This window comes from Lissotriton helveticus, chromosome 7 (assembly GCF_964261635.1).
Source record: "Lissotriton helveticus chromosome 7, aLisHel1.1, whole genome shotgun sequence".
In the NCBI taxonomy this organism is placed as follows: domain Eukaryota; kingdom Metazoa; phylum Chordata; class Amphibia; order Caudata; family Salamandridae; genus Lissotriton; species Lissotriton helveticus.
Window position 1 is genome coordinate 1,858,683,653 of NC_136068.1, and position 24,622 is coordinate 1,858,708,274.

Genomic DNA, 24,622 nt, shown 5'->3' on the forward strand with positions numbered 1-24,622 from the left:
AGGACACACGACAAAATGATAGTATTCCTTATAAAAGGGCTAAAAAAAAAAAACGGGCAAGATTTTCCCCAACTGATTTCAAATATTGACATTTCTGGATGTTAATTAGCAGCAGGTGGCAGAGCAGTTGTTCAATTAGGTGTGCATGTATGGATCCCTCTCCATGCAAAGCTGAAGCTAACTTCTGCAGAGAAACACAATACCTTCTTGGGCTCACTAGAAAGTGCAAGGAGTGTCAGAGAACAAGCGTCACTGGTCGAAGACGTAAATTAAGCATGGGCAGGCATTCGAATATGCAAAATCATCACAGACAGAGCAAAGTTCAACGTTTAATTCAGGGGTCAGGCATGTTTTCAGCCATGGAGAGCTGATACATGTTTCTCTCTTACAGTTACGTATTGAGGAGTTAGATTCATAGAAGTCAGAGTTCCTTCAGAAGAAGGAATCAAATATCAGTCTGTGAGAAATACAAGCCGTGTCACCGGCTCCTGGTGGCCCAGCTACCGATAAATGATGAATAATGTATGCAGGTGATGAGGTCTCTGTAGACTCCATAATGTTATCTTTCATGCTTATTTGAAGAATAAATTCATGCAGGTGTTGCCTCAACATAGGGCTTAAAGTTGAACTTAAGAGTGCTCAGATAAAAACTTCAATTAACTCAGGCTAGTCTACCAGGACCTTCAAGAGGGTATTGGTGACAGGTTCTTCAGGCTATAGGTGTACCCCAAAACATCTGGTGATGGTGTCACCAGTAGTGCTGAGTTGGTGATGGAAGACAGCATAAAAATGTAAGGCTAGTTGCATTTCTACATTGTTATGAAGTAGTTATGGAGAGTTGCTGACTGTATCAAGAGTAGTGCTGAAAAGTTAATACAATAATATGAGTTTTTAAGGTATCTAATTTCTAGTTGTGGTGTTAAAAGTGACTTTGTAAAAATAAAACAGCCACGGATAACGCAGAAGCATCACGAGGGATACATGAAGTGGCAAAGAAGTCCTGAACAAAATGATAAAACAAAGTTTCACCCAAGAGTGTTTAAAATAGAAAGGGCATTAAGGCCATGCACATACAACCGGACTATGTATCAAAATTAGACACTGTACCAAAACCTGCTATTCTCTTCTCTGACCCACATACATTATATACAGTTGCTAGGTCTCTTATGGTTGTTTTTATAAGGGGGAGGTGATGTATTATTGTGGTTTCATGTAGTCAATATTGTAGATCTGTTCCTTTTATGTTCTTGACAGCACTGATGTTCTACGCTGATAATTTATTTCTTTTCTGGCATTAGTCGGTGGGAGTTCCATGTTCTGCCTGGGCAATTGGCGAAGAGCAGCTCGAGGAACTGCAGACAGGTCCAGGGTTCTAGTAAAGTGTTACTTCCTGCACATATAGCGTTTACTGTGACACATCACTATGGGAGTTTGTTCCAGGTGGCTGCTACAAATTACTGCTACTCTGGACCCCTCATGGTCATTCTGAAGCTGCAGAGATCACAGACAGGGCATGATCATTATCTCATAATCAGAAGGAATGATGCTGTAACAGGTGTTACAAGGAGATATGTTTCCAAATGCACAGAGATAAGCGAAGGTGGGACGCTCATCAAACATCCCTGAAGCGTCTCACTGTCCATCCAGACTTGGCTCTTGATTCTCACCTAGTAATGCATCCTCACTGTAGACCTGCCAGTCCCGCTCATATCTCCTCACACTGGTGCCTATGTGTTTGTTTTACGTCTCTCTTCAAGACGCCTGCTCCTCACGCTTACGACACCATTGCTCTCCCATACAACGAGATACACCCATCTTCCCTCTTTTACCAGCACCTTGTCCTTTACACATGGTGTGCAGTAGCTACATGTGAATCTCTGTGCAGGACATGCGCTAATGCAGTCCGCGTTACGTACTCCAGGGGTAGTGCACTCCTTCACTCCATACAAGGATCCCAACCTCTGTAGTGTTCCTCTTCAATATTTACAAGTTACAGCTTCTCCATAGAGAACATGTCGTAAGGCTTCCTCTGCCAGCAGTACACTGTGCTCCCACAGAGTACTCCTGCAGCACTGGAAAGGTACATTCTAACACACGTCATCCACAGTGCTAGCCCACACCACCGGTCTACTTCGTATCCATAGAAAAGGTTACAGGTTTTGTTCTTCATAGACCTACGGGTCTAGCCAGCGCTATATAAAACTCAAATAATAATAATAATAATAATAATATTATAATGTATGGAGTCTGCCGTCCTGAACACGTTTTTCCACTTCTAGAAATCATAGCAGATATGCCCATACAACTCCTGTCTTCTTTGGGCAACTATCCCCAATGATGTTTTATTTAGTGTTTTAAACTTCTATTTTACCTTGTGTGTCACCGGGCTTCTTTCTTCTTTTCCTTTCTTCAGGGTGGGGATTCTTACATTTTAAAATGTTTTGGATGTCTATAAACCATCCACTACATTTGGTATAATGTGCTTCACCAGCTGACCCATAGTTCGGTCTACTGTTAAAACATCAGCTGCCCCATCGATTAGTTCCAATTTCAACCATGAACCTCCGCCACTATAGGGCTAATGTTCACCATGAGCTGCACCTTGCATTAGGTCAAATGTTCACCCTGAGCTGCCCCTACATTAGATTTAACCCCTTAAGTGCTGCCGTCGGCCGTCGCGAGCACTACCTTCGTTCCAAAGGCCGCCGCAGCCCCGCCCGTTTTGCGGAAGTGCCGCACTGCCCAGAATCGCGGCCGCCGCAAACAGCTTATTGTTCATCATCAGCTTTTTACAACAGTTGGCCTATTGTAGACCATCACCTGCCCTTACATTTGGTCCGCTGTGGACCATCAGTTCTGTTGTAATCTGTTTGTAATGACTCTGTGCCAGAGACTATTGGGACTCCTAGATATTCCAGGATTTAAGATTGCTTGGGGGCGAACAGAAGGGTGGGGGCCTACGTCACCGCAGGGGCCTGCGTTACACCCCAGGCCCTGCATCAAGGCTTTTGTGGACTATCCGCTCCCTCAACCTTAGGTCTAATGTTAACCATCAGCCATGTGTACATTTGATCTAGTGCGGATCACCAACGTGATTGAACATTTGGTTTTAGGTCCACCATGGGCTGTACACCTTCGGGTATATGTTGCGCTTTATAAATGTCAATAAATAAATAAATACATTCTATGCAATTAACACCTTGCTACTGCCACCCAGCATTAGACCTGATGTTTGCCATCATCCAAAACCCACAGTAGGCATACTACCTGGGGTCAGCCCACTCCATACATTTGGACACTTGTCCTCTAACAGCCCATCCTCTACATTTGTTTAACGTCCACAATCTACCTTCCTTCACTTTAAAGTTAACATAGAGAGCAGAGTCCTGGAGTGCTGGGGTAGTACTCTGCTATGCGACCACATGGGGGTGTGTTGTGTTTTGATAATATGTATTGTTGTTCTTTGGAATTGTTTTCCTTCAAGCTTCTGTCTCTCAGCTATTGCTTTAACATTCTATGCTGGTGGCTTGGGGACAGTTGCTGTGGAAGAAGTGTTTTGGCAGATTTTTTATCTCGCATGCCTTCTGAATTGCAGGATTGTGAAAGTAATGAGTGGGATTCTTTACAAGTGGCTTTAGTTCATGATGATATTCAGTATTGTATTGAAAAAGGAAAATGGAGTGAAGAATATCGTAAGGAGAATGTTTTGGTTTTACTTATTTCCTTTATTCAGGATGGTTGGCCAGATAAGTCTAAACTAGTTCAGGATCTCAAGCCCTTTTGGGAAGTCAAAAATGAACTCTCCGTAGTGGATGACACTGTTTTCAGAGGTGATAAGGCTATTCCTCCCTCATCCTTGAGAGCTTCCATTTTAGAATTGTGCCATGAGTATCATTGTGGTGTCGTCAAGACTAAGCAGAATGTTAAGAAATGGTATTGGTGGCCTGGCATGGACGTTAACACCTTCAATGCTAAGGCAATGCCCGCTGGGTGCTGGACTTAGGTATTTCCCATTGTTCATGACAAGGTCAGCTCGTCATTAGCACACGTCCAGTGTACTGCATGACGAGCTGACCTTGTCATAAGCATGGAACAGGTTAATGCGGAGAGGGTTGTTTGGGACTGTGTTATTTGTGCTAGCTCTCTGAGATCAAGGGATTAGTACACAACACATTCTGAGTGGTCGCCCAAAGTCTAAAACCCACAACTGCTCCAGAACACAACAAAGGGTGAAATGTTACCCAAGGAGAACAAGGCCTGGTGAACTTCCTTCATCACGTTCTTGTAGAGTTCCTTCTGCCACTGGAACATAGTCTTCCACTCCTCCTCAGAGAAGTAGGCAGCGACATCATGGAAAGTTACTCGTGCCTGGAAGATTAAATTTCATATCACATGTTTGGCAACTCCAGTTTCGAACTACAGAGTGTGTCACCCGCTGAAGACAAGCACAGAAAGAAGGCGACCAACCTCTTACCTGTGAATATCCCCCTTGCATTATAACCTCAAATGTGAGATCATCTTACATTCAGTACAGAAACTCTCACCACATCATCCACTTAAAGCATGTTATTCTAGGCAACTACGTACTCATCGTCATAGCGCCCACCCACACTATGTCACTGCTGCATTGTGAGTCATAGAAGTGCAGGCAATCACAATATAGGACATAATGTCATGCAAGGAAAGATTCTGGCTCAACATTCTGAATGTACTGTAAAGGGAGATAGATGTGTAAAAGGACAGCATATTGTGACGGCAGCCACCAGAGGCACTGGCAAACAATTTCTATCAAAAAGAGAGGGTGACTATTTTGGGACAAAACCGACCTAAAATTCATAGTGGGGGGCATTTAAGTGAAGCTTTACATTTTACAGGTCTACAAATTATGAGTAGGTAACCTATCAAGATCAATTTCACAATTTAGCATGGACAGTCATCTTTGGCTTTGGTAGGAGTGTTATATTTCATTGTGACCGCTCTGCATTTTATTAAGTCATTTTTAGCAATGATTATAAAGAAGATGTCGAGTCAGGTAAGTTCTCTCCAATCTTGTGCTTACTGTAGGATCTTGAGCATGGACTGACAGGGAAGCGGGCTCACATAAACTGCCGCTCCCACATGGATTATCAATATTCCACTCCTAGCACATTATACATTCTAGCATAAGAACTTAACACATCTTCCCCTCACACAACAAAACATAATTACTCCCGTTATCCACAAGGAAAACTAGGACTCAAGCATTGGTCACAAGTCGTCTGAACTACTGCAATGCTCTGCTGATTTCCGCTAAAGAATCTTTGCTTAATAGATTCCAAGTAGTCCAGAACACATCTGCTCGATTGGTGACCAATGCTTCCCCTAGAACACCCTCACTCCCCCTACTCCGCAAACTGCACTGGTTACCGATTCGGAAAAGGATCCAATTCAAGATCTGCTGTATGGTATACAAAGCCCTGAATAACCTAGGACCCAACTATAACACAGATAAATTGACCCATTACAACCCCTCCAGGACCCTACGTTCTGGGTCCAAAAGCTTCTTTTTGTACCTCGTATAAAATAAACCCGGCTGGGGGTGCATCCTTCTCCTATGTTGCACCATCTCTCTGGAATCAATACACATTCGACTCTCCCCCTGCTACTTATCTTTTAGAAGGCAATTAAAAAACTCGCTGTTCTAAATACCGGGCTAGTTGTCTACAGCCGTCACAGCACGGAGATACCCCGGTTGGGGCGATTCATGCGCTCTATAAATGACATAAATAAATAAATAAATACATTTAAGAATTAACAAAATGGAAAACAGAAACAAAATTCAGGATGGCGTATACCACTTAACACAACTATATAAAGTATTGGATTGCAAACAGCAGATCAACTAACAACCCAAAATGACTAATCCAAAACATAGTCTTCGAACTTGGAAGGCAAATGAACATTTCTACCAGACTTTCTGAGAACAGCAGCAAGGTTAAGAACACCTTTTTGCTCCACCACCTTTGGATTATTTTACCGTATTACAGATAGCTTGCTTTTGTTTCAGCACTTCCCATCATCAAGTATCACGGAGTATTTGCTGACATAAACCACCTTTTTGGGTGAAGAAAAACTAGATATCCTCTTAGCACCTCTAAATGGAATTTTAATTCTGACATAATCTCCTTCCCCCACAGCCAAGGTTTTGGACACTGAGGTAGTGTTCTTGTTCTGGGCTTCCACACGCCTCTCCTTCACCTCACGCAAAACCTCTGTAGGAACCATTTTCTTTTCCATCCACAATCTATTCAATAAAAATTGTGGCACTCTCCCTTTAAGTAGCACAAAAGGAGAAACTTTTGTTTCTGCATTAGGTGTAGTGCAAGATCCCAAATCAAATTTCTCACCTCTTGCATCCAATCTAAACCACTTGCCATGGATAATTGTATGTTTTCCTATATTATCCTGTTGCACCTCTCAACTAAACCGTTCCTCCTAGGTTGATACAACGAATTAGTAAGATGTTTAAAACCAAAACTAAACTAGAAAAGCCTCAAATTCATGGGATACAAATTGCGGTCCATTGTCAGTAACAATTTCTTCTGGGACTCCTTCGCGAAAGAACAACTTCCTCAGAACTTCTTCCACAACAGTGGATGTAAAACTATTGACAAAAGCTTTGTCGAACCACCTAGAGTGATTATCCACAATCACAATCCCATACTTCATATGACCGTGACTTACACCACCGGGTCAAATATATCCGTAGCTAGTTTAGACCATGAAACATCCGGAACAGGAACAGCCACAATGGGACTGGGAACTGTGACTTGTGTCTTATCACTAGCAAAACAAGTCTTGCATCCTCTCACATATTGTTCCACTTGTCTAACACTCGGCCACCAAAATAATTCTTTCACCGGTCTTTTCAAAGCTCTCATGCCAATATGGCCTTGGCCTCAATCTTCTAAGATTCAGAAATAGCACTCTGCAACACATTAGTGGGTTTGGATCCCATCCTCGTCGCCAATATAAAGATGTGGAGTCAGGTAAGTTCTCTCCGATCTTGTGTTTATTGTAGTATCTTCAGCATGGAACGACAGAGAAGCAGGCTCACATAAACTGCTGCTCCCACATTGAATATCAACATTCCACTCCTAGCACATTCTAATTACAGCATAAGAACCCAATACAGATCAATTCCCAGCTCTATGTAGATTTCTGAATCCACAGATCTTTTGGAATAGGTCGTAAGCAAGATAATACTAACTCTAGAGAATGTATAACTCAAAAAAGGAGTCACGAGGAGGAGCTACGCGCGGATCCAAGATGGACGCGTGAGCACAGGGTTCCCAGAGACCCCCTTCCGCCACCCTCATCTATCCTGATTTGGACGACTGGTATTTCTTGCTGATGCCCTGCTGATACTAAAAACTCTTTCTGCAACTTGATTTGGCCGCCGGGAACGGGACTTGCTGCACCCCGTAATCTGAGGCCTATAGTGTAGGCCAACCGGGGGGTTTGAGTTCCCGAGGTACCCAGGTGGCAATCGAACAACAACGGCTGGAGAGAAACTTCCGCTGCCCCTGTGGTACTTTCGGTTTCGATTTTGGTTATTGTTGACGCCACCTCGTTGCTGATTTATACTGCTGCCCTGGTCTGGTTGTCAATTCTACTTTGGCCGTCGATCCTCGCCCCTCTGACTTTATAGGTGTGCCATAGAGGGCATTATTTCGGCCAGATCCCTAAGGTCCTGTCGGAGCTCGTCGCCTATCATGACGGGCAGAACGGACTCTGAGAGGCGTAACACCAGAGGCCCGAATCGTGGAGGGGCTACTCAAGCTCAGACTATAGATCGCTTTACTCGCCCGAAGGGATCCCCAGGAGGAGCGAACAAGGCCCTTGGGGAGACTGGCGACGATACGCATGCGACTGACGAGCCGACATTAAAGGATGTCATGGGCGCCATTGCCAGTATCCAGACCGCGATGGGCCAACAGTATGAAACACTGGCTACCAAGTTGGACACGGTGGCGATTGAGGTCAATCTCATCAGGACGGATTTGGGGAAAACCAATGAGCGGGTCAAGTCCCTGGACATCAAGACGGCAAGCCTGACTACGGATGTCTCGGATCTCCAGACCGAGGTCCGTAATCTCCGAACGGCGAGAGACTCGACGATTTCGAGAGCCGGGCCAGGCGCAACAACGTTCGCATCGTAGGTGTCCCGGAGGATTCTACAGGCGTGCCTACGGACCTTTTGGTGGAAGACCTTATCCGGAACCACTTGGCACCGAAGGGCCTCAGTAATCTTTTTGCTGTCGAGCGTGCCCACAGGATACCGGGTGGGAAGCCCAAGTTGGTGCCGTTCCGAGGCCCATAATAGCCAGGATTTTTAATTTCCGGGACAGAGACGCTATCCTGCAGGCCTCCCGTGTTAATGTCCCCACCAAGTTTGAAAATGTGTCGATTAGCTTCTATCCGGACTTTACGCAGGCGGTACAGAAGCAACGTATGGGTTTTACGGGGGTGAAAAGACGTCTCAGGGACATGGGACTGAAATACGCCATGCTTTTTCCGGCCCGCCTGAGAATTGAACATAATGAACGTGCGTTCTTTTTTCGATCGACCCGAGGTGGCCAGTGACTGGCTGGACAATTTGCCGACGCAACACACCAGCCCGGAGAATTCGAGGGGAGCTAGGGGCGGCTTGGACGAACAAGAGTAGTGAGTCTGTGCCGACGAGCCAATTTCTGGACGCTTTGCAGTGGCTCTGTGATAGCAATGTTTGTACATTGTAAATACCCTGGGGTGGGAGGATTCGGGACTCTTCCTCCTCAGGGGACTTTTTTCTCTCTCTTCTTGTAGGATAGTTTAATGGGGCGACAGGCACACTGCAAGTTGGGGTGGCTCTTTGGTCTACCGCAGGGGTGCAGGGGTCTTTTCTTGTTTGTTTCGAGGCTACGCTTTGGTTGGTATTCTATCCTATGTGCCTGTTTCGTGGTGGGGGGGACTGTTTTTTCATTTCTGGGATGGGGGTAAGGAGCTGAGAGTGCTGAGCTGGAACGTTAATGGTCTTGGGGATAGGATTAAACGGAGGATAGTGTTGCAATATTTGAAGCGTCAATCCCCGGATATCGTTCTGCTACAGGAAACACATCTTGTGGGTAATACGTGCCACGCGCTGAATAGACGAGGCTACCGTTTGGTGGCACACTCTGGATTCATTACTGGATCGAGGGGGGCGGACATCCTGGTTAGAAATTCCCTCACCCTCGAAATAGATGACAAGGTGCTGGACGATAGGGGTCACTATGCCGCTGTTGTGGGTCGATGGGAGGGGAAGACTATCTCCATTTTGTCTGTGTATGTTCCCTCTGGTCTACAGTCCACCACGTTTTCTGATTTGGGCGGGGTGTTCCTCGGGCTCCCCGATGGCTTGTTGGTAGTGGGTGGCGATTTTAATTCGGTCGTCAGTGGAGAGGAGGATCGTAGCCCTCGTAGGACCCTCCCCACGTCGCAGTTGTGGTTGGGGAATTTTCTAGACACATTGGGATTAGCTGATTGTTGGAGGCAACTTCACCCTGGTCAGCTCCAATACACCTTTCACTCGGGAGCTCATGGTAGTCTCTCGAGGCTCGATTACATCCTTTTACCAGCGGTGCAGATGGTCTCTGCGAGGGAAATTAGGCATTTGGCTAGGGGGATCTCTGACCACTCCCCACTCTGGCTCACTCTTGACGTGCGGCTAGAGTCCGGGGGTCGGGTTGCTCCGATTAATCCGTGGCATCTTCGCAACCCCTACATTGGTGCGGAGGTGGTTAAACACATGGATTACTATTTTGCTGAGAATGAGGGGTCAGTATCCTCCCCTGTTTCATTGTGGGAGGCTTTTAAAACTGTCATCCGTGGTCAGACTCTCTTTGATTGCTAGCGAGAGGAGGCGCAGAACTATGGAAGTGGTGCGACTGGAAAATGATATTACTGAATTGGAGGAGCGGATGGAGTCTGGAACTACGCCTGATGGCTTGCACTCCTTGGCGCTTAAACAGTCTGAATACAGAGCTCTGTTGACTGATGCGGCTATGGCAATGAGTCGTGAGCAGCAGGGGCGTCTGTATGATGTGGGTGATAAGGCGGGGAAATTGATTGCTTGGCTTGATAAACAGGAAAGATTGAATCGGGTGGTGCCTGTTATTGAGAGAGTGGATGGTGTGCGAGTGGTGGACCCGGTCGAGATAGTGGAGGTCTTTGCCCAGCACTTTCAGAAGGTCTACGCGCTGGTCTCGGACAGACCGGAGGAGGACTCACACCTGTTGCTCCGCGATATAGCACTGCCTAGACTGCCGGACTCTGACCAGGAGCTTATGGAGGCGGATTTTTCCACCGATGAAGTAGCGCTCGCTATCCGTGCGCTTCGTTCGGGTAAGGCTTCGGGCCCGAACGGTATACCGGTTGAGCTGTATAAGCTGAGCCCAGACAAAATGGTGTCATATCTTCGTCGAGTGTTTTTGGCATCGCGAGATCTCGGGATTCTTCCACGGGATCAGAGACTAGCGTCCATTGTGGCTATCCACAAGGATGGCAAATCTCGTGACCACTGTTCGTCATATCGGCCGATTTTGCTTTTGAATGTGGAACCCAAGGTCCTTGCTAAGATCTTGGCGAGCCGGCTGGTTACGGTGATCGGTGACTTGGTACACCCTGATCAGTCTGGGTTTATCCCCCACCGCAATACCGCACTCAATCTTAGACGTCTTCATGGTGTCCTGGCAAGGGCGGGGTCTCTTGAGGAGTCGGCCATCTTGGTCTCCCTTGACGCCTCGATGGCCTTCGACACGGTGGAATGGCCTTATCTGTGGGCCGCCCTTGCCAAGTTTGGCTTTGGTCCTAAGTTTGTCGGGTGGGTTAGACTTTTGTATGAGCAACCACTGGCTCAGGTGGTGGTCAACGGGAGGGCCTCGGATCCTTTTGTCCTTGGGCGAGGCAGGGATGCCCTCTGTCGCCTCTCCTTTTCGCACTTGCTCTTGAACCCCTTGCCGCATGGCTCCGTTGGGAGCCCTCGCTCCGGGGCATACGGTGGTCCCCTACCTTCGAGGATCGGGTGTCGCTCTATGCCGACGACATACTGTTGTACCTTACTTCTCCCCGTAAGTCATTGGGTGTTCTGTTTGACGTCCTGATTTTTTTGGGAAAGAACTCTGGTCTGGTCATCAACTGGGCTAAATCCTGTATTTACCCACTTACAGGTGGACAGCCTTCCTTGCCCCACGTTTGCCCTATACCTGTTTCTGAAGTTGGCTTCAAATACTTGGGGATTTACGTTTCGATGGACCCCAAAGTACGCTATGAGCGGAATTTACTTCCTCCGCTTGCCCGACTTCGGTCGGATGTGGCGGCGTGGTGTGGACTGCCTCTGTCCCCTTTGGGACGGGCGGCCTTGTTTAAAATGATGTCTCTTCCCCGGTTCCTCTACGCCATCCAAAACACGCTTGATCTGGTTCCAGACGGCTATTTTCGTGAAATCGAGTGCCTCCAGAGAAAGTTGATTTGGGGAGGACGGCCTCGCATAGCATTGGCGAAACTGACTTTGCCCTGGTATGATGGCGGTATAGCTTTGCCTGACGTCAAACGCTATTATTGGGCATCCCAGTTGAGTGCTATAAATCATGCCATGTATGGTCCCGTTCCGAATCCCGCTTATGAGATGGACAGGTGGCAATTGCCGGGGGGCGATTATAATAGAGCGCTCTATTCCAGGGCCGCCAGGAGGAATCTTACGGGCCCCACTGCGGTGGCGGTGCGGGTGTGGGATAGTGCAACATCGGCCACGGGCTGGACGAATAAACTGAATAAAGCAACTCCCCTGTATGCAGCTGAGAGACTGGGTGGCCTGTGGTCCTCGAAGGGGTTCGATAGATGGGACCTTATTGGTATCGGCAAAGTGGGTGATCTTTGGGCCACTGACAGAATCAAATCGTTTGACGATCTGAAACGGGAGTACAAGCTGAGTGATAGGGAGTATTTCCGATATCTTCAGGTCCGCCACGCTCTTGACTCGGTCTTCCCTGCCGGCACTACGATCCCCGAGTATTCTCCTATGGAGGATAGGGTGCTGGATGGGCATGTCCCTGACAGCACTATATCCCTCATATATAAAAAACTTATTAATGCCCGTTCGGACCTTCTTATACAGCTAAGGGATACGTGGTCTGGTGATGGTCTGGAGATAGACGACGAGGACTGGCAGGCTGCAATATCCTTCCCTAAAGAAGTCGCGATCCCGGCGCGTCTCCGACTGGTGCAGCTGAAGATTCTGCATCGTATCTATGTCACGGGTCCACGGTTGGTGCATATGGGTTATTCTGAGGATGGGTCATGTCGGCGTGGTTGTGGTATGCTTGCTACTTTCCTCCATATTATATGGGAATGCCCGGAGGTAGTGATTTTCTGGAATCGAGTGCACGCGGTGATGAGTGAGGTCACTGGTGTTGGGCTGCTCCCCGAGGCCAGACGCTGTTTGCTGAATATCTGGGAACCGAATGACTGTACGGTTGCTCAGACTCAATGGGTCACGCTGGGCAACATGATAGCGAAAAGAGATATTGCTCAATTGTGGGGATCTCAAAGGGCACCACTGGTCTCGTCCTGGGAAGAGAACATGGACTGGTGCATGTTTCAAGAAAAAATTGTGTACATCTCCTGTGGTAGACCCAAGAAGTGGGGAAGGATATGGGGTCAGTGGAATTCGTACCGTGGAGAGATATGTGACCCTCCCTTTGTTGAGCCCCCTGATGTTCCACACACCTTGACTGTACGTTTCAGTATTTTGCCTTTCTGTTATGAGTAATGTATTGCTCGCTCTCGATCCCCACTCCCCTTCTCCATGATTTCTATATGCTTGCCGCTCATTTGACTCCCCCCTATTGCGTGTAACAGTCCTTATATGGTTTGGTTTTGCCTCGAATTCTTTTTTGTGTTTTCTTTTTGGTGTATATGTATAGTAAAATATGAAACCTTTTATTTATCCCCACCCGCCATGAGCTCCGGAGAATATCGAGTTTATACGCTGCCGGACCCACGGGTTGTCGGCTGATGAGCTGTGTACTGCTTTGTCATTATTCGTCTGTATAACTGACCAGCCTTGGTGATTATGGGGCTGTAACTGTATTCCTTTCTTTTCAAATAAAGGTTTAAAAAAAAAAAAAAAAAGGAGTCACCCTTCAATTCAGTGGAACGCTCAGAATAAACCTCAGACCACCAGTTAGCCCTCGCCCACTCTCTCGGCGCCTTGTCCCAAACTGTGGAGGGAGAGAGAAAGCTCTTTCTCTCATGGCAACTGGCTAGAGCTCCTTCGCTCCACCTCTCCACCTTGATCAAGACTTTGAGAGAGTACACCTCAAATAACATAACAAGCCAAAGAGATGCCCACTTTGTGAGGTCACATCCGTGAAGGTGTGCGGTGCCCCTTTGTGAGGTCACATCCATGACAGTGTGCAGTACTCTTTTGTGAGGTCACATCCGTGAAAGTGTGCGGTACTCCTCTATGAGGTCGCATCCGTGAAAGAGTGCAGTACTCCTCTGTGAGGTCACATCCGTGAAAGTGTGCAGTACTCCTCTGTGAGGTCACATTCGTGAAAGTGTGCAGTACTCCTCTGTGAGGTCACATCCGTGAAAGTGTGCAGAACTCCTCTGTGAGGTCACATCCGTGAAAGTGTGCAGAACTCCTTTGTGAGGTCACATCCGTGAAAGTGTGCAGAACTCCTTTGTGAGGTCACATTTGTGAAAGTGGGCGGTACTCCTTTGTGAGGTCACTTCCGTGAAAGTGTGCGGTACTCCTTTGTGAGGTCACTTCCGTGAAAGTGTGCGGTACTCCTTTGTCTGGCAGGTGACTGGGATGTGACTTATGGTACATTGTGGTATCGGAGACTCTTTAGTGCACACACTTCATGGAGACCCCTACGTTGGATCTTCCATTGATTTTGCCCGTATTTGGCCAGATTATGTAAGTTTCAATGAAATGTAAGTGTTATAAAGTGAAACACTCCACTAAACAGGACGAATCTATAATCCAGTCTGGAAAATACCTTTAAAACGTGTCGACCTCTTATGCGTTATCAGTTGTAAATGGTTCACCTGTAATCTGCCCAATTCATATACCAACCTGCTCATAACACTGATCTGGGTACAACCACTAATTCAAGAGATGAATAGAAAATACCACAGTGAGACGTCCCAAAAATGTATTTAGCGATGCAGCTTGGAGTGTGAGAGGTTATTCCTTTGAGATCCAACCCTGTTCCAGACCCTGGTTAAGGTTAGCGCCCCACCTCTGGTCGTGTAGACCACTTCAATAACTGCTTACTTATTTATTTGTGCCCTGTCTCTGTGCAAGCTGTTCTTACTCGGCCTCCTATGCCTGTGCCCTGTTGTGGATTCCCAGAGCTTCCAGTGCCATGCAGCAGGTCACACAGTGAAGTGCCACAAATAGCCTGTGTGTATTTGTGGACACGTCTGTAAGCTATAGCACAATAAAGACACATATTGACTTTTTCGAAGCTCTACCAAATCAATTACAAGGAATATGTTCCATTAGATTAAAACAGAAAATAAAGACAGGCAAGTTAGTCATTACTCCTGGGTTCATGATATACATTCTTGTCAAACAGAAGGAGGGTGGGTGCACACTGCTTCACCTCCCAGCACAGTTCGCCCCTTTGCATCCTGGTAAATGCAGTTCAATTTAAATGCTTACTTGAAATTTTGCAGAGTGTTTGACCAAAGTTGGTGGATTGTGGCTACTTTCTCAGCAAACCCCAGAAGAATTTCGTTTTATCTCTACTGATGAAGGATAAAATCCAGAAACACATGTGTCTAGCTATTAATAGCACTAACCTGCACCACCTTTGGTGAAACACTGTGCAAAATTTCAAGTAAGCATTTAAATTGAACTGCATTTACCAGGATGCAAAGGGAAGAACTGTGCTGGGAGGTGAAGCAGTGTGCTCCCATCCTCCTTCTACATTCTTGTCAATACAGAGAAATAGTCATGAGCGTAGTGTGACAGGTGGAAAACAAATTCTCACCCATGGAGTAAGTATAGCTATTGTACTTATATAGCTGAAACCCAGAATCTGGTTCTCATCTACCGCTAACATTCCTACGATCTACAGTGACATCGGATATTTCAACTGAAACCAAACTGAATAATGAATTGTAACTTCATTGTTTTGTAATTTAGATATATGATTATGTTGTTGCTATATTTATATTTTTTAACTATTTCTTAAAGAAAATAAATATTTTGTTTACAAGAATTAAAAACTAAATCAAAAAAAGAAATGTTGGTATATATTTTTCTGTTCTCTTTTGAATTAATGCACATGATTTATTGTCACTAATCATATTGCTCTTGTTACTTAGAATATTCTTTGAAGAGTTATCCACTTGATTATGTACCATCTTCCCCCAACAATCAATTTCCCTACGACTAGCAAGTATATTGTGTATGTAGGGGTCCCTATTTTCTAAAAACATGGTCAAATGCAAAGACAGAGTCAACATGCGACAAGAGGTTTTTGGACTGGTACTGCATCGGGATGTAGTGTTTTTTTAAATGGAGGGTTGTCGGCTCTTCCCTAAATTGGAGCAGTGCTGGGGTAGTCCTGATGGATCGGGGATATCCCTCCAGACACTAAATTCATAGATGGAAAACACCTTCCCTTTTTGCACTTCTTCCTCTCCAGTCTGTTGGTGTGCTGGCTGTGAGGGTGTTGAGAGCCACCAGAGCTACTGAGCTGGCCAGCCAGGTAGGCAGGGGTCTCCATCTTGATGGGTTTGCAAGTGATGCAGCTTGTCCTGTTGATGATTCAGATGTCAAAGAGAGCCAGTAGAGTTCTATCAGGGCATCCGTGATGTCATCATATTGCTTCAGACCCTTCATGAGATGTGCGGCTGCCCTCTGGGGTGAATCATCTCTATAGCAGTACCGTAGTCCGCAGTCATCGATGGCTCCACCCCGTGGACTGACTGGAGGTGAACTATAGTCCTAGATCACCAGGGTCTTATGTTACACACTTCAGCTAGAGGTCCAGTCTCAGCAGATCCTGTGCTTTTTGCTTATAATGATCTGACAAGTCCTAGGTGGCAGGGGTCATCAAAGAGAACTGTGCTCCCCAAACTCCCAATGGAGTCTGTGGGGCCTCCAGTGTGAATGAGTGCGCATATAAATGAACTAATTATCTATACTACTATTATAAAGAGAGAACTGTGTCCTTTGAGCCAGGTAAACTCGAAAAGTACACCACCAATCACAACACCCAATACAGCGTTGGAAAGGGGAGGTCCAGGAGACGGACATAGGCTTTATAAATAATATTTTTTGCATCATTTGCTTTAGTCACAGTGTACTGCATACTCTTGTGTTTGATACTTATGTTTGCTAAATTAGCAGGTATAGGTCAAAAGCATTCCCCCTGAGTTCCAGCCACAGCTATCCCTGTCTGCTACCCTTTACAGGGACTCTCCCTTTTCTTACCGTATTTATTCCCCCTCCCTGTTACACAGTACATAGGGGAACCTCCATTTGTGTTGACGTGACTTTATAAATGGACACCATATACACTAAAAAGGGGGGGCGCCATCAGTGGTAAAGTAGGCCCTTCTGGGCGTTAGATTTGGGCGTTAACATTCAGAGAGGCAAGTTGTGGGCGTGGGCGTTAACATTGTAGTTCACGGTGCAAAACCAAACAGTGAGGAGATATGGCCGTGAGATGTGGACGTTAGATGTGCGCGTTAACATTCAGAGAGGCAAGTTGTGGGCGTTAGATGGCGAGGAGAACATTGAGATGCGAGGAGATGTCACGGTGCAAAACCAAACACACCATTCGCGCTCACAGTGCAGAGTATTTCAACCATTCGTGCTCACAATGCAGCGTATTTCAAACGCGCAATAATCACAGTGCAGCATATTGCAAACACGAAATATTCACTCACACACACATCTTCGGGTAGGCAGATTCATTGACCTGGGCGTTACCGTTGTACGTTGACATCAGGGACGGGGCGCGGCTTGCATTCACAGCCGACCAATCACGCCACATAACTCGCATAGCAAGCCTTGCGAGGAATATTTTATAAATGATTTCACCATTGGTCACGCTCCTGTTTGTCACAGGGGGATGACTTCAAGCAAAAGAGGTGCGGCTTACACGGCGTTTCACGGCTTAGGCGAGTAAGCGTTCTGCCGTTCTGAAGCTGCAATATTTATCGCACAGAGATATACATAAAAAGACAGGCTTTCGAATGGCCCTTAAGCGAGTCAGCGTTCACCACAGTACTTGCGTTCTAAACCTAAGAACAAAGCTACGGATTCACTCGCCGCTATCTGTGTTACCACTGTAACACTCCCACTTATTGCGGCGCTAAGGAGAATACTTGACTTCAGGGCTTAAACAAATATTTCACTCGCCAACATCACCAAGTGCTACATAAAATATCGTCTTGGCAGAAGCAACAACATTCTCACGGGGGGGCAAGGACAAACAAGGAAACACAAGTAACATTAACTAGAGGGACCTTTCGCCAACAAGATTACACAATTTACTTTTCGAACCCGGACAACGTCGGGACGGGCTGCTAGTATAGTATATAGTTGTGAACAGCCTCGCATAAGCACACATCACTAATAACGTTTTTAAAAATCCAAGGATATGTGCTATAGCAGTTCACACACACTATCTGATACAATGAATCTATACTTTATGGCTACAATTCCATGACCAAGTGTGTCTGTCTCTTTTCTGTCGGCTCTCTGCTATCCTGGACCACAACCCTGTTACTATAAATTAAAACAAAACATAACATAGTAGTAAGGCCAGGCTTTGGGCAGTCTGGAATCTCCACTTGCTTCCATCTGTTCTATAGCAGGCCAGAGTCTAATCCAGCTTGAGATTAATGTGATTATTCCGGCAGCTGTGGTGTAGGATTTGGTGTTCAGGAGCTAAGGGCAGGGAGCTTTGTCAGTTGTTTATACAATGTTGGAACATTTTGGGTTTGAGCAAGAGTTCCACATGCCAGTGTGAAATACCTTTAAGTTAAGGATACCCTGTTGAGATATCCTCACACTTGGGGACTTTTAATATGCATTAGATGAGTTTTCCCTTTAGCAAAACATAACAGTACAAAGTACACCCATTCAGAATTTCTTTCAGTGTGATGGGTTCATCCTCTCCAAGAGTGCTTGGTTTCCGAGATGCCCTTACACTTGTGGTCCATTATACACAGAATTCTGCATCACTGGGGAATGCTCACATCCTCACCTGCCAGCATGGAGTGTGAAAGATAAGTGTCATCACCAGGCACACGTCCTGAACCATGCTCAACAATTGTGAGATAAATCCATTCCCTAAGATGGGAGGACACTCGTACCCAGACCACACAGTTCACAGTCCGTGATTCTAGGCTACCCTTACCCAGAGCCCAGGGATGTGCTTGTCGAAGTGGTTAAGGTCCCTACTGCCATGCGATGGTCAATCTATCCCTTCCACTTGAACCAGCTGTACAGTAGAGTTGGAGAAATACATGCTAGACCGGCTAGGGGTCTGTCAAGAAAGGCAGAGGACCAGCATCCACAGCACATTCTAGTACAAAGGGTTATCCTTAACACCTTCCACGCTCATGACGAGCTCAGCTTGTCATGAGTTACGCCTCTCGTACGCTCATGACGAGCTGAGGTCGTCATGAACCACGGGTTTTTTAAAAAGTCAGCGCACAGCGGGAAAATGCGCCGCACGCATGGGGTTAAAAGGAAAACCTTGTTCTAAAGAAAGAGAGCACAGTCATTGGCCCTGGAAAATGGAGACCATGACTTCCATGGCTAGGAACTCATAATGGAAGGTTATAAAAGCTATTACCCTCTCGGTTCTAGCATTTTTCTATCTTTTTATTCATTTTTCACAATCTGATCAAACGTTTACATATGCACCCCAAAGCACGATTCAATTACAATCATGGGCCATGCAGAAGCAGCAGATTTAGGTCTGGTGCTAATATCATGTATTCTGGTCTCTTTCTTACATGTGCTACAACTGAGGAGCTTCTGAGATCCCAAAAAAATGGTACCATGGTCAGCATTCACCACTCCCAGAAGGTACCGGCCAACCACTTGAACACACCAGAAATATATAAACAAGTGCCAAATACTCTGGATTTAACTCCTAAACACTAAAATCATGCAGCCCCTCTGAATGAATAATCACAAGCTGAACCAGATTGGGGTCTGCGATAGAAACGACGAAACCCTGTAGAAGCCCCGGACTGCCAAAAGGAAGGCCTTATCAGTAGGGTGATAGGTTCTACAAAGTCACTGTAACAAGTTTATGGTCCAGGATCAAAGGCACAACGACAAACCCACTTGAGAGCACAGGTGGCATCAAATGAGAGACAGATGGAGAAGAAATCAGTTAGAACAGATGCACAATGGCAGAATTATAACTATAAGGGTCAGGTGTGTGTGAAATGCTCAAGCATGCCCTGATGCACTTTAGTATGTTTAGTGTGCAGTTAAAGATCTATGATAAAGCGAGCACAATGATGGCCAACTCTATGAATTATCTGGCTGTGTTGTGTCGAACATGTCCGGTTGATACGTACACATTTTCTGCTATTTCTATTCAACATTTAGTTACAATAGTCCCTGAGAAAGAACCCACTGCGGAGTGGGTTCCACAGTGGGTTTGCACGGCACAGTTCTCTCCAATGCCTTGTGCTCCTGCCCAAGACTTGTGAGGATGAACCTTACCTGGAGTACGTAACACAAGGTCCTTGTGAACCAGGGCTTTGCAAAACTAAGTCCATCAGAGCAGGGAAGCCATCAAGGGCTGCTGATCAAGGGACTGTCTTAGACATAATTCACCTTTAGGTTGTATTCACAAACAACATACACCTGTAACTCTTAACTACTTGTCAGACCACGTTTGGGGGGCAAGTAGGGGCAACTGTGTCTCAGGTGTGATGTTTTAAAGTCATTCGTGAATGGGTTCGGCCTAATGTGGATCTGCAAACTAGGGAAAATATAACCCCCTTTAGCACTTGGCTATCTGTGTAAGAGTTGAGGAGCAGTCGTAGGCTTTTCAGGGAGGTAGTGTGGGGGTGTTCAAGCTCAGCACTCATCATATATGGAAAAAGGCCTTTACAACGCGGCTCGCACAACAATGTGTCTTTGCAACACAATCCGGACCACTAATAAGTCTTTACAGCACATTCCTTTATATAGCAACAACTTGTATTTGGGGAAGCATTGTTGTACTGATGTTGGACTTTACGTCCAACACTTTCCCTACTGTAGCGCGGACTGGAGTAGAATAGTAAATTATACTATTCCATAGTCCAGCGCTTTCCCTAAAGCATGTTGTTTAAAGAATTGCGCAGTAAAGGAATGTGTATACTCTTAAACACATTTGTATACTAGCCCAGAATCATTCAAATCCGTTAGTAAAAGTGCAAAGAGGGCCAACGTCATTTCTGTTTGTACTTTCCGATTATGAATATTCCCTAAACATTGCGATTTTGTCATTTTAGAGATTTAGGGGTGAATTCAAAAATGCATGTTAAGTATGGAAAAGAGTACTACAGGGGTACCTTTCTACTTACACCATAATGCCTTTGTGACCAGGCCTCCAAGCAAGTTATATTTTTCACACATTCTTCTATTTCACTTGAATCCCGGCCATCATCCTTTCACTATAACATCCGCTTAGTTATTCCGGCTAGTTTCTCTAGTTTTTGCTTTTCACTTTCTGCAGTGAAGAATTTCTTAGTTTGATTTTTATCTCTTTCTGGTTTAAACTTAATTACATGTGACCCTGCAAGCTTAATTTATCCCCAGAGCATGCAAGTGACACCAATAGATGAATCCTTGCACCTCTGTGATTGATATACCTAAAATGTGGCGGTCACTTTTAACTAGGTTTCTACATTTCAGAGTTCATCGCTTTTGAATTTTTTCTCAGAGGTTTACGAACAGAAACTATGGTAATTTTAACTTCAGTCGAGCCTATCTTTGCGTATCATTTACTTCATTTATAAAACCTTTTACTTAACACCTTGAGACGGTGCTGAAGTCACTCTTAAACAACTAGGAGACCTGGTGTTCATAATCCTGCTTTCTGTTTTTTATCAAATTGTGTGATCTTCATTTTGCTTTCTATAGGAAGCCTTACAAACGGATCGATCGATCGATCGATGTTCCCATAGAGATGCTATTCATTTATAATGCATAGATGAGGGCACAAAACCGATTGAAAATGACATGAGAAATATTCCAGCTTTAGCCCTCGAAAGCTGGACAAATGGGGAGAACAAGCTTCAGCTTTTTTGTGGCATTTTGCTTTTTAATGAAATTGCTAAGTTTGCTGGCTTGGTTTCTTGTGAAGAACATGCTAGTTTATACAGGTTTAAGACATTGCCTTCTTTGCAAAAACACACAGTGCACACCTTTACAACAGCAAACAAGTTGTTTTTTGCTGCACTGTGCAGCAGTACCTGGTAAAAACGTAGATGGCAAGACAGCTGTACTACTGTTATTAATAATCTTATTAGTGCACAGCCTTTCCAGAGCAGGGTGCCCTGGGGTTTCACATGCAAAGCTTTCCTTCACAGCGCATCACTCACCTTATTTGGAGCCTTCGGGGAGATTTCGTGCCTGATTTTCATCGTGCTTTTCTTGCAGTGTGTCTGTTATGAAGGGGGAGGGGAGCTGGTGATGAATGCCCTGGTTAGAATCCTTCCATGTGTGCTCTATGCTCGCATCCTCTGCAGCCCGGTCTGTGCAGCCGGCGCGCGGGCCCCAAAGCCCTCCATTGAAGATCTACAGAATGCAATGCAACGCTCCCCCCTGCCCTCTGAGGCTGCTCCGAGCCGCTGACACTACTCCCCCAGACTCTACTCAGAGCCGGGGTCCGTCAGAGCAGAGAAGGCGAGCCCACGGATTGATGGCAACGGTCAAACCAGGACCGCAGTCCTGGAGTTACAGTCAACAAACCAATGCATTCTGGGAATTATAGTCCTTACTTTCCATAGATTGACTAAGCTATATGATAGAAGAGAGACACGCAATGTATTCATTATCTGCTGGAATGGATATTGTGAAGCGTCATATTACAAACGTTAAAGCATTGTATGTGGATTGTTTATGTTTTACAATTACATGTAAAAGACAAAGGAGGGAAACTTCTCAGACTGAGAGGTAAACTACTCAAGTGGCAGCGACAAAGGTAAATATGACTCACACTCAAAGTTGACACTGCGAAAAGTGAATCTTCCCCAAAATATCTCTTTTCCAGCTTCCTGGTTTGGAAAAAGATGTTCTTAGTGTTCTAATGCGGCGGCCATCTTGGAATTGCAATGGTTTCCGTTTACACTCAGTAAACGATTCATGGGGAAAAGTGGTGTTTACATATCTTCTTTCTGTAGCTATTGTTTTCGTATTTACTTTTTAATTTGATATCTCTTACTGCTTGTCCCCAGATAGTGAAATTTAAAACGGCATGTTACTTTATGAGACGTGAAATTACCAGGCAGTTAAGATATGTAATAAATAAGGCCCTCCAGTTCGTTTTACAATATATTATGTTGTCTTGGGGACTGTCATTATCATACCTTGGTTTACTTGGAACCCCGTTGATAAATGTTAGAGACCCGCGTACCACCATAGTTCAAGTGAACCCTGTTGTTGTAGTCTTTCTTTTCTTGCCATTGCCAAAGAAGTTACTTAGACAAACCATGATAACAGATATAAGCCACCTGGTTTGGTGTTCTGTGACTGTGAGCACAACGAGTGTTATTAAGAAGCATTTGCAATGCAATAGGTCTCGCATTTGCGCGATTTTGAGCTATTGACATTGCAAATAACAATGCCTTTTATTTCTGTTTTCGTTTTTAAAACATAAATAGAAGTCATTGTCATTTACAATGCCAATAGCTTAAACTCGCGGAAATACGAGACCTATTTGTTGTGTTGTGTACCTTTAAGAATTGTTCTCGTGTTCATTCACGAGCTTTGCATGCACTTGTTATAGAATGTTATTATTCGATGGTGTATTCTATTTCCTTCGGTTGTTCTTATTGAATGCACTGCGGTTTCTGAAGCAGCTGTTCAAGGGGAAGGACTGAGGAAAGGAAGCTCTGTTGGTATCTTGTTATCTTAATAAATGATTCAAATCCATCATTCTTCTGGATCTTTAATTAACAAATTAGCGACGATTCTGCCAACGGAGAGAACCCACATTTGAAGATTTAATCTACCTTTAAGGATTTATTTTTACTTTTTGTTACGCATCCGTAACGAAGGAATTTACAAAAAAAAAATCCCATGGTGTACTTTTTCTTGGCATTTGCACTCTTATGGCTTACTGATTCGGTAACGTATTCCTTTATTATTACTTTTTGAGAAAGATTTGCTCACCGGTTGCTGTCTATCCAGCGGCATCTTTCAAAGTGCATGCAAAGCTTGTGCAACGGAATCCTTCCAGCTTTGGATCGTTTGACCAAGGTACGTCTCAAACGGCCAAGCTTTTGATGACGTGCGCTACGTAACTGACGTAGTGCGAGGTAACGTTGAGGTAAAACGACGTGCCACCATTTTGGATTTTGTGCACCTTTGGGATTTAGCGTCGGAACTACGAGCAATCATTTAAAAGTTACCGTTCAGCATTATTTGAATACAAATCAGTAACGCTTTCACTTTCTTCAGTTCGTGGTACATTAATATGAAGCTGTAAGGTACATCCTTTATTTATTTGATCATTTTAAACATTTCTTTCATTTTTCGTTTGTGAAGAGAAGTAATTTAACTTTATAATGGCTTCTCAACAAAACTTTACGATTCAGAATCCATTACCATTTTGGTCTTCTGGTTGTGACCCCCCCATTAAATGGTTGGAATGGAAAGCGTACTTTGTGAACTTCCTTAAAGCGATTGATGTTGACAAAAAAATGTCTTCAGAAAGGAAAAATACTCTTTTTCTTTATTCTCTTGGTCCAGCTGGTTTAAAAACTTATGAAAAAATGCAGAAAACTACCGTAAGTGGTGATATGGATGAATTTGTTATTATTCTAAAAGATTTTGACAATCATTTTTCACCGAAAGTGTGCATTGGCATAACTAGATACAAATTTTTTCATAGAAAGCAAGAATCTAATGAAACCATCGATGAATATGTCTCAGCTTTAAGGCTAATAGCTGAAGATTGTAAATTTGAACAATTGGAGGATCAGTTAATAAGAGACCAAGTTGTTATGCACGCATGTGATACCTCTATTCAAGATCGTTTGTGGATTAACGGTGACTCGGATCTGAAAGACATTTTAGCACTAGTGAGAAAAGCAGAACTCTCAAGTCGTAGTGCTAAAGCTTTAAAGAAAGAAAACAAGTTAGAAGACAACAGTGAAAATGTTGTTAGCAGAATTAAAGACAAATCGTATGAAAAGAATAAGAAGTTTAATATTAAAAATACTAAGCGTGATCCTTCTAAAGACAAAGAAAATTTGAAATGCTTTCGTTGCGGAAGTAGTTCTCATCTTGCAAACAGCAAGAGTTGTCCTGCTTTCAAACACAAATGTTCGAATTGTAGTATTGTAGGAC

General features: G+C 44.8%; 1 protein-coding gene across 4 annotated transcripts in view; it reads right to left on the bottom strand.

The window, feature by feature from the left end:
* LOC144770838 (uncharacterized) overlaps window positions 1-22,289 on the bottom strand; it is a 161,610-nt gene extending 139,321 nt beyond the window's left edge. For 2 of the 4 annotated variants that reach the window (XM_078655621.1, XM_078655620.1), the window contains exons 1-2: window positions 21,652-21,858; window positions 4,242-4,368 (exon numbers count right to left, since the gene is read on the bottom strand). In XM_078655621.1, the coding sequence (XP_078511747.1) occupies window positions 4,242-4,368; window positions 21,652-21,693 (169 nt within the window). In that variant the 5' untranslated portion in view covers window positions 21,694-21,858. Of the gene's footprint in view, window positions 1-4,241; window positions 4,369-21,651 lie in introns of all 4 variants that reach the window. The other 2 variants (XM_078655618.1, XM_078655619.1) reach the window with 2 other exon arrangements.
* Between the last annotated feature and the right edge of the window lie 2,333 nt (window positions 22,290-24,622).